Here is a 10985-nt window from a genome sequence, read left to right as displayed (position 1 = left end):
CATTCATTGGCCTACTGATCTACAGCACTATTGACCTATGTGGTCATCCTGATGTCCCATCGAATGAGAGTTGATTGCTCTGCTAATGCACTCACTGGCAGGCAACTTCCATCCGTTATTATACATATATTGTAGTTTTATTGTAACATAGGATAACATAGTGTAACGTGGAGTTGATCCTGTTGCCCAAGATTTACTGAGGCCACTCCTCTTGGGGCTCATTCAAAAATACTGTCTTACAATATAAATATTCTGAGAGAAAAGAGTAGAGCATATAAAGGATGCACAGCTATTGTAGTGCATTGGGAAAAACGACAAAACAAGTTGACACACACAGAGTAATGTCATTGGCTGCATAATACGCATGTGTTACTTAGAGTCATGTTCTAGTACCCCAGTAAGTAGGCTTAACCATCTTCTAAATCTCCAAGGAAATTTGTTTGTGCATAAAATAAGGGAAATGGGCCCATGGCCTCCACTGTTTCTGCTGAAATGGTGACCATCGGCCCCATGATTACAGGTCTATGTCATTTCCTAAATGCCCCAGGACAGAAAGCATTACACAGCATGGAAGTGAAAGGGGGCTGGAGTCTTTTCAGCACCTTTTGAAGTACTTTGTCTTTATAGGCAAACATCTGGAGGTTCTCAAACAGACACCCCCCTCTCCCTCTTTCTCTCTCTTTCTCTCAGACATGTTTTAAGCACACATTTTAAGATTCTGGTAGGGATGTATGCATTTGTACCTAGTTGGTGTTTTGCATTCTGACCCAAAGCCTGTTTGGTTGTTTTTCTCTATAATGTTTTGAGTTTTATCTTCAGGTGGAATACTGTGGGACTGTTTGTTAATCCTAGCCGACCTGAGGATCAACAGTAAATACATCTGATTCCTATCAGGTCGAAACGCACACCACCCATAATGTTTGCACCGCATTGACGAGCGCGGGATGCGGCTCGAAAAACGTACCTCAATCCTATTATCCGAAATGACAAATCAAGAAGATTGAAATGCTGCTCGTTTTCAATGAATCTGCGTTTTTCGTCCTTACGCTAGTAAATGCTAAAGCTAGCCTAGCATGAGGACGCAAATGGCAGTTTAATTGTTTGTTAAACCAAGCAGTATTTTAATCTTCTCGATTTGTCATTTTGGATAATGGGATAATTAAGAGTACAATGACATCTTCCATCCCTTGATTGAGGTATGTTTTTGAGCCATATCCCGCGCTCGTCAACCACGGTGCAAACGTTATGGGTGGAATGCATTTCGACTCGAAGAAAGGTACTGAACTTCAAGTCAAGTTTTGACTAATTCAATCCATAGATTTAGCCATTTAGAACAAAAATATACACATTTCCATGACTCTGTGTCGCAGTACATTCAAGTGAGACACTATCAAGGTTTTACTGTGTTACACTGAAACATTATGTGATGTAATAATACGCCTCTGAAATGGGCAGCAGCGTGACACACCCTGGCTCTGATGCTCTCCTATGTGCCAAGTTCTGCCGACCACACTCGGTCTGCCAAAGATGCCGCCTATTATCGTGGCTGAATAAAGCTAAACCAAGGGTTACGCCGAGGAGCCAGTCACCTGATAGTACACCAGGTGTTTGTTAACACAAACGGTTGTTTGCATGTGGTTTTAGGCCAGGTGTGGCTATTTGAATTTCCTTGCGTCTGGCTGATGTGCTTCAGCGCCTCGCTGTTTTATTTAACAGTGCCATAGTGCCATAGATCAAAAAACTCCACTCATTGATGTCTTGAGAGAAGTTAGTTAATCTGAAGCATCTATATTGTGGTTGATTAGCAGGGAATAATGCAACCATAGAAAAATGTCCATTATATCCTCTCTGCCGCTGTGCTTATGAGGGATAGATAGCCCCACACAATCTCATTTTGTTTTGACAGTAGAGAACAATTGAGCCCCGTCCCGCTTCATCCATCTCCTCTCATTGCTCCCTTTTCCCCTCAGAGATGATCCAGCCTCGCTGGCGTTAAAGACTTAGGCTTCGCTTGTGTTTGCCGGGCTGGATAAAGCAGCAAAACCCTATAAGCTGGGGCTTAGGAGGTGCGATACCCATGGAATCCAGGGACTCTGTGAGGGGGCCTAGATAACTAAGTGCTCAAGGTGCCCCTGCCAGTCAGCAACACCCCACTGCAGCGTGATGTTTTAATCATTCTTTACAACTGGCATCTACACGGATGGCTTTAGACACTTGATGATCTTGGTGTTAAATAGACTGATTTGTGTGTATGTTGGAGGGTGTGCAGTATGCAGTTGTCAGTCTTAAATAGCTTTTGGCAGGGAAAAACAGAGTTTGTGGAGATTGTTTCACAATTCCGCAATATCACTTATTTAGCGTTTTTTTCTTTTGTTGCTAAATACATTTTTAGTTTGACTTGTTTATTTCACAAAGACTTTGATACTCTACATCACATGCCTTGTGTCAGTCTCCCATTGCCGAACCCCTAGTATTCACTGAACTCTGTTAGGGCAGAGGGACAAAGTCACATTGGAAATGTAGAATGGCTGCCTTCATCCTTACCTCGTTGGAATCCTCCAACACTCCCGCTGCCTATTTACACAGCGCCATCGGACAACCATTCAATTACCCATCTCTGTTAGTGAACAAATCGTTGCAAGTTTCCCTGGCTGTCTCTGTGAAGTCCTTTTGTGTTTTACAGAACTTGAAAGGCACATCTGAAATAGAAAGACATGTTGGCCCGTGGGTTGATGGATGTTTATTTGGTTGACAGACAATCGAGTCAGGGCAGATGGATGGCGTGTAGCCACTATTTTTAGGGATTGTTTACAATCCTTAAACATTGCAGCCTCCGTTTACTGGAGCAGAAAGCTGTCATTCTTTCAGGCAAAGACGAGGCTCCATTTAGCTCGAGCTACCCAGTGGACAGAAATACATGTGTATTGAGTGGCCACACCTGTCTCACTCTTCCAAGGCAATTTTTCTTTGAGGCATTTATCAAAATGGACAGTTCAACAAAGAAATAACTTGGAATTGACTTAACTTGCTTTCCTCTCCTCAGTTTGACAGATACATTTCTGGTTTCGCCATTGAATAGTGTGTATTGTAGTGCGGTAGATAAAATAGAATTTGATGTGAAACTCTGCGTTAGAGAGCCATTGGAATCCTGAACTCCTATGTTATAGTCTGTGAAGACATGTTCCAACAAGGGTTCAGACAAGAAAGAGTCATTTTACAACATTGGGAGTTTTATTAACTTCAAATTTAAGTTAGGCATTAGTCATGTGCACAGCACATACGTCAAAATAATTTAACAAGACCTGTATAAAACTACAGATAATAGAGATGATGAGTAACAAGACCACAGGACTCAAAGCACTTGTTACTTGAGACCCAAGAGCCCTCCAATGGGTGCAGAAACCGCACCGCAGTGGAAGAAATGAGCGCCCAGAGGAGACAATAGATGATGACCATTTAACACTGAAAACATGCTCGTTATTCTGCACTTGAAGTTCTTGTCTCTGTGCCGTCTCATCAGATGGATTCAGGGATAGATTTAAAAGTCTGAACAATTGTTCAAACTCTCTTGTCTACACGGTGCACTTCTCCAATCATTGTGTTTGTGTTGCTTGTACACGTGTGTTGTGTTGCTTGTGCACTTGCTGTGTAAGCAAATGAGGTGACTCTCCTGGGGTTGGAACAGGGTCGATGGGAGAGGTCACAGAATATTTGCCAGTGGCTTCTCAGTCTTTTTTGTAAACATTATGGTGAGCCATGCAAAACAGTCTGTTGGGGAACGTTTGGCACAGCTGTGGCAAAGGAAAATAGTTATGGGATTGGCAGTGCAGCCTGATGTCTCGGGTGACTAAATAATATTACCAACAGGTGTTTTGAGCGTCCAGGTCATATGTGACAATATTACGTTTGGTACAGCATTGGATAGCTCTCTGACCAGTCGGTCTCAGGAGCTGGATGGTAATACAAGAGCATCATAGTCTTGACTCATTTTGGCTGCCGTGTGCTCGTGTCTTTTTTTTTGAAGGGCGAGACGGGATCTAGGTTAGGATTGTTTTACGGGAGACCTAGACTTCTACAGCAGGTGTTTAGAAATGGACACCGAGAGTTCACCAACAACACCCTGAGATATTTGCTGGAGCCTCAGTCATTCTATTTTTTACTACTACCCAGTGAGATGCATTTAGAAAAGCTATTTGCCGTGTCAAAAGTTACGCCTCGTTAGATTTCTCAGGATTTGGACGCTAATTGTTACTTTTGTTATATTGAATATAAAACAATGGGCCTTCGCTTCCAGTTTGAGTTGTCTGAAATCAGTACTGTACCTTGTAAACTGCCATGGTATGTGGAATGTTGAACCTGAGATGGAACCCTCTCAGAAGAGAATGAACACCATCGTACAATCTAGAACTATTCTAATAGTCCCAGTCGGTATTAGATAGAACGCTGCAGCCCTGCCCGCTTGTGGGGAAAACATCCGGTGGTTACATAGGTTGCCCTGTTGGCTCAGAGTAAAAACGTTACCTTTTTCAAATGCAACTTTCTTGTCGTCTGCTTGTTTTAGTCCATTACAAAACAACCATTTACGAAAAGTACAACATGCCTAAAGATAACTTTTCAACATGGCCAGCTTCCTAGTGTTCTCACTACTTATAGAACGGAAAAAAACGTAACATTGTAGGTCTTCCCTTATGCCCCTTTTCATGACAGTGCTAGCAGCCACGTGAGTGGTAGCTAGCTAACATTAGCCAAAACTAACAACTCAAACAAATGGATTATACAGCTACAAGTAATGAGTGGAGTTACAAATGGACTATACTAAACAAGTTAAATGTCTTGGCTGTGATGTAATGTTTTCCACACACATAGCTATGTGTAGCCTACTTGGACACCGGGTCCCCAGATTTCCCGCTCTCTCCCACGCCGACTAGCCTGAAGCCCCAGCACAGGGCTCTTCTCGCAGGCTCTATTTCCCTACGTGGGAGCATTGCGAACCGTAGGTCAGGATTTTAGACCTGGTTAGGTTGAACGCAGCAGCTGTTCGACATTGTAAAAAAACGATGAAGAAAGTTGCCTCTTTTACAATGGAGGTCAATAGGAAAGAATGTTGGTTTTCTCCAATTTGTGGTGGAGGGAATTCCTTATTATTACGTGAATACCGACTGGGACTACAGACAGAGAGAGAGACACCCTCTGGCATGGGCCATCTCCTGGTCAGTCCCCTTCGTCTGTGAATGAATGATCCCAAAGGAGGAATAACAGACTTTTTGAAGCAGCATCGCTATGCTCCGCCAGTTACCAGGGGTTATACTTACAAAATATATAGAGAAAAATATAGGGTTACCGGTTAAGCATATAGTGCAGTCTAACAGCTGTCTGTAAATATTCCCACCATGATCATCCTTTCTAAAAGTAAATCACAGGGTAAAGATAGCTCAAACGTGACAAGGCGCAACTGGGACAAAATGGCTGCCTGAACTTCTGCCTATGGCATGGTGCTCCGAGAAGATTAGGGCTAATCTCAAACTGGTTCAACAGAATTACTTTAGAACAAACTCTCGAAAAGTTTTGAGGGGATTTGTTGATTATGTGAGGTAGAGGATAGATAACAAGGACAGTGGGGCAATGGGAGGCAATGCATGCCCCTCCCCCCCAAAACAGTATACCTTTTCAGTGTACACACTTGGGGAAAACAACCTGTGACAATCATTACATTATCTTGCCTTCTTTTTTTGCACTCAGGGAGGAGCTCTGATGCTGAACTTGTGATGATTTCAATTAATCATTTTGGGATCCATATATACTCTATACAGCTGAGGACTTTGATTTTTTTACTTCCCCTCATAAAAGCTGTATGTTATAGAGCCATGGCTATGGTTTCTGCCGGTTGTGTCAGCACACTGACCTTGCCTTTAAACTCTCAAATTCTCTGCTTATACAATGTCAAGAAGATGCCTCTCTCTATCCAGAGTCTTATAGATCTGACAAAGATTGACTGCAGAAAAGTTCAAAGTTCAACCCCCTGGCAGAGCTAAAAACAGATTTGAGAGGATAGGACTTCAACGCGGCTCATTCTGTAACCAGTAGTAAGCTGATACGGTTTCAATTAGACTCCAATGCCTACAAAGAGTCCTGCCATTGGACAATTGCTTCTGCTTCTAAAAACCAATCATTTGATATTTCCCTTGTTTGAACATCGGTCTAAGACTTAGAAGTTAATTCCCTAGAAGAGAAATAAGTCATACAAAAGTATCCTTTGCTCTGTCGCTGTAGAATATTTAGTCTATAAACAGTGCAAAGAAAACCATAATTCAACAAAGGAATCTCACTTACCCAAACACTTAATAGCAGCAGACTTCTGATAAATTAAAAAAACATAAATAAATGTGTTGATTTCTGAAATTCCCCCTGACGTGAGGACCTGTTTCCCGCCCAAATACAAAATTGTTTTCCATAATAAATAAACTGATATACAAACTTATACATAACATTTTAAACAGGATGATACACTTAGTCTTGCATAAAACTCCAGTTGAAAGTGCATCGTTTTGAGTCCCCCTCACCCCACCTTTATTGAGGATAAGTCTATTTCTGAGTGACTCAGATTCTTGGCAAGAAATGCGTCACCGTCATGGCTGGTGACACTCGGTTTCCCCTTTTTGTTTTACCGGTCTTGCTTAGTCCAATGTACATCGTCGGGTATGCCACCGATTCGTAAGCGTTGTAATTATTTGCCAGGAGAGTTTCTTTGAATTTGCACTCGTTGTTGTAATGAACCTAAAACAGAGAAGATTAGAAGGATGTTTAATTATAGGCTATAGGTGTAGTATGAGCAGTATAATAGCATAGACAAGAGCTAGACGTGACCTACTTTGTGGAAATTGAAACTTGACAAAATATTGATAATGTTAACAGTTATATTCCATATAACCTTTAATGAATGACATGGGGGTAGGTTAGTCCATTTGACTGCTTTGTTTTGCATTTGTAGATGCTTTTGTTTGGTAGGGATAACCGGGGCAGGTGATTAAAACCGATTACGTAAGAGCCACAATCCAACTATTTAACTATCCCATCAAGAACATTCATGAATGTGCTGTGTGGTGGGGTCTATAGGCAGTGTGTGTGGGTGGTCTTTTTGGGCCAGTTTATCTTTACTCTGAGAAAGACAGTAGGTGCATGTGGTGGCTGGCAATGCTAAGAATGGAATGTGCAGTCTGAATGATCTACTGCGCTACCGTTCCTGAGTTTATCCGGCCCACAATGAAAACACGGCCAGGCACTGGAAACATGCCATAACCCAGCCCAACAATGTGACGCGGAAAGGAGCTGTCGGGGGTGTTGTGGTGTATGTAGCAGAGGAAGTGGTTGCTACAGCTCAAATGGTGACATGTCATCGAGTAGGCTACGGATAATAACATCTCCCGGCAGAAATCAACCGTAAATCATCTCGTACACTCACAGATCCATACAGCTTCCCTTTGCTGTTCATGGCCACGAATAGACCGCTTTGGACGCCAAAGATTGTCACAACTCCTCTCTCTACTGGAGATATCTCAAGGAGACCTGGAAAGAAGAAAACAAATAGTCTTGTATGTGGTTCACAAGCAACTAACTTCATATCACGTCGTCAGTTGATTTCACTCATGTCTGGAGACAGAAACAAACTTCTTTTTTTTTTATGTGCAAACATGCATCCTCCAAGAAAGAGGCTTGTAGTCACTGGCAATTTAGAAGCTTTTGTTAAGGCCTAAAGTGCAAATGATTATAAAACACCAAATATCAGTTGGTATTGTGTAATATATAATGAAATTAGCAATTGTGAATATTAAATATTCAATGCAATTCAACAATAAAGTACTGTTTTGCTATGTATTTACTGCAGCATACTAAAATATTGTGCGTTGTGGGGGAAATATTGTGGGAGGAGAGAGAATCGCTGGCTCATTAACATATTTTAAGGCGTGCCTTGTAGTGGCTATATTTGTTGCATCTGATAGCGAGAGTCCTGTACCAATTTAAGTGATATGTGGTAGTAGTTCCCTGACAATTTCAATGTATATAGTGAACAGATCAGAGTGGTAGCGGGTCTTATAAACCTTTTAATGGTTGAATATTTGCCCAGGTCCGTTTGACCTGATTTGCCCTGTAATCGGCCAGTTTGGAAGACTTTGTTTCAGCCTCTAGAAGTGCAAGTGATAGAAAGCACCATTAATATGCAAATGCATACAGCCAACTTGCTTGCTCTAATCCCTTGAAATTACAGTAAAATACTGTAGAAATCATTTTCTTACAGTGCACAGACGTTAAAAGTGACTATTAAACTGCATTTCATTGCTCTGCAATCAAGTTACCATGAATATCTCAGTATTGTATTGACAAGATATCTTGTTGTAATTACAATTATATTGAAGATCAATGTATCCTCAACTACAACAACATTTTCAGTAACGGTTACAGACATGTTTACGTGCTATGACTTTTTACTTGCTATCAACCTTGGTTGAATGCACTGACTATAAGTTGTTAAGGACAAGAGCACTGTTGAATGAACTAAATGAAAACTTGCTAAGAACACTGGGTAATATGTCGCTGCAGGGGTATTTCCAGTAATATACAGTAACATTTTTGGTACCATAAAATGGATAACAGTAGCTGTACTGTAGAATAAATTTGAGTAACCTACTGGCCAATTGCTGCCAGTAAGTTACTGTACATTTTACAGGAAATGTTTGCCAGTGCATTAACACACATTGACACATCATTTGTTACAGATCAGGTCAATCAAGCACGCCTATGGACCTCTGATGCTGTTCTTGTGCCTTTTTGTTAAAAGTGTGCAAACTGAAGCATCATATGTCACTTTTGAGTCCAGAATGATGTCTGACTCCCTTTTTGAATGTGTTTTATGGCGACTAGAACTGTTCAAACAGAATCTATGTAATGTATCTCGCTTGAATTGTATGTCATGTCTCAAAATAGGCCAAGGGAACACAAAACAACCTTTGCATTCACAGGCAGACCTTGTCGATATAGGCGATCGGGGCGTATTTGTCACATTATGTCGTTGAGAAGATACAGGATCATATTTGCAATGACAACTGTTAGACAATTAAATGTTATTTGTGTCTGCAAGTGTAATCGAATATGACTTTGTCTCGAGCGGACATTAATTTGACACGCAAGGCCAAGGGGTTAATTTACCGTAACATATGGGTTTATCTCCGTCCTAACTTTAGGACGTATTGGATCTTGGCTTGGTTCCTAGAAATCTCTGATTTCAGACACTGGTTTCAGAGTGGAAAGCACCCACACGTCATTTTTAGCCTCCAGATGTTCCAACGCATGCCCACATTATTCGCTCCTTTGACACAAGACACTTAGGCCTATTTATTTAATAGGAGCATCGCTTTTTAGATTGCTAGCATAGCACTGCATGTCACCGATGCCACACAGACAACATATTTCATCAGCAGTGAAATAAGAATCACATTCTAATCCTGCAATCAAGTCCTATCTATTCCACTTTCAAATTAAACACATTGGTGAGGCATTTCAAACCGTGCCAAGAGACCCCTGTCCGGACACTGACACTATCACATAATATGCCATATATTCATCGCGATAATATGTTTATGAAGATACAATCTAGCAGTCACTTCAAATAAGTATAGGCTAATTGGAATACACAAGTGGCACATAAAAACGTGTGTTTTTATAAATAATGTTTGGGGGCGTAAGTCACTTTCTTTTTATAATTGATTGCATGAAATATGTTATGAAATATTGGATTTCATTTTATGAATAGCCTAGGCCTATTCTAATACCAATGATTCGCACGGGAACGGGCTATAAGTGCATGGAATGACCAGGCATGCCAGAGATCAGGTTGGGAATGACAGCACAAGAGGCATATGCAACTAATGCGAGAAGGCAGTCTAATGCGTGAAAAGTCGAAATAATCACGTTGAACTTACTGTAACGGTTTTCACTGTGCACTCCTGTTATTCTCCCATCGGGTGAAACTTGAATATGAAACCCAATTCCTACATTGCAATAAAGGCGTCGTAGCCGTTTAATGCCCATAAGATAGTCGCTGTCCCGGTTTATCTCTCTTTTCTCCCCGGGGATCCGAGCCAAGGACCGCGAGTAGAGTGTCTCCCAGTGTCGTTCCACTGTGCCATTCAGCCTGCCAGGGAAGGGGGCACAACGCACCAAACTAGTCATCAGTCCCAAGACCAATATTGGTAAGAGGGCCGATTGAAAAGCCATCCTTGCCAACACTGCAGTAGCCTACAGTGTTTGAGGGAGTTTAAGGGACTAAAAATATCACCCCAGTGCCGGTCTTTACGTTGAACTCCGAATAAGAAAAAACGAACGAATGAAAAAAAGCAACGAAAGACGCTCATTCCAAGACAAAGATGAGTTCCCGTTGGTGCGACATCTATTATTGCTTGGTATGACTGTCCTCTCACAGGTAACGTGTGTAGATTCGAGTCGAACTTGTCCAAGTATAAGTTGAAGTGTTGGCCGTCTAGGCAAGCGCGGCTCAGCCATGCCGCTTTTCCCTCGTCTACGATATTTATATCTGCTGCGAAATTACATCACGCACTACCTACTGCATCACGGGACAGTATTCTAAGCGACTTTAAACAGATGGATCCCTCATAATGTACATGCTGTGCCAAGGGAGGGGGCGTTTTAACAAATGTCAAAACTAGACTTGCCCAGATAACAAAACGATATTTGCCAGTGTTCACTCATTGAAAAGAGTAAGACTGCGGGAAGTTGTCTATACAAATAATGCCCTTATCTAATAGTGAAAATGAGAATAAAGACGTTGTAATAGGGTTTCATTGTGTAAAGCTTCTTTCATTATCGGACTGAAATGAAATAATTTATGTATGGGAGGATGTAAAATAGGAAATAGCCAAGTTTACTGACTGCTGTGTCAGACAGGAGACAGTTCTATAAATGAACAATAACAG

General features: G+C 41.5%; 1 protein-coding gene across 1 annotated transcript; it reads right to left on the bottom strand.

Annotated features, from left to right (window-relative positions):
• Nucleotides 1–3234: 3234 nt before the first annotated feature.
• On the bottom strand, nt 3235–10550 carry LOC115112094 (fibroblast growth factor 4B-like). The gene is made up of 3 exons (XM_029638887.2): nt 9975–10550; nt 7460–7563; nt 3235–6774 (listed from the first exon to the last, which is right to left on the bottom strand). The coding sequence occupies exons 1-3, from the start codon at nt 10267–10269 to the stop codon at nt 6598–6600; spliced, it is 576 nt and encodes a 191-aa protein (XP_029494747.1). The 5' UTR covers nt 10270–10550; the 3' UTR covers nt 3235–6597.
• Between the last annotated feature and the right edge of the window lie 435 nt (nt 10551–10985).

The sequence above is a fragment of the Oncorhynchus nerka genome, linkage group LG27 (genome assembly GCF_034236695.1).
Source record: "Oncorhynchus nerka isolate Pitt River linkage group LG27, Oner_Uvic_2.0, whole genome shotgun sequence".
Classification (NCBI taxonomy): Eukaryota; Metazoa; Chordata; class Actinopteri; order Salmoniformes; family Salmonidae; genus Oncorhynchus; species Oncorhynchus nerka.
Note: the sequence above shows the minus strand (reverse complement) of the source record. Positions and strands in the feature narration are given on the sequence as shown.

Bases quoted from the DNA above. Each gene is read 5' to 3' on its own strand.
- LOC115112094 (XM_029638887.2), bottom strand. From the start codon at position 10,269: ATGGCTTTTCAATCGGCCCTCTTACCAATATTGGTCTTGGGACTGATG. The intron at 7,564-9,974 runs GTAAGTTCAACG...TCTTCTTTCCAG, and splicing joins GCACAGTGAAAACCGTTACA to GTCTCCTTGAGATATCTCCA. The intron at 6,775-7,459 runs GTGAGTGTACGA...TCTCTGTTTTAG, and splicing joins AAGGGAAGCTGTATGGATCT to GTTCATTACAACAACGAGTG.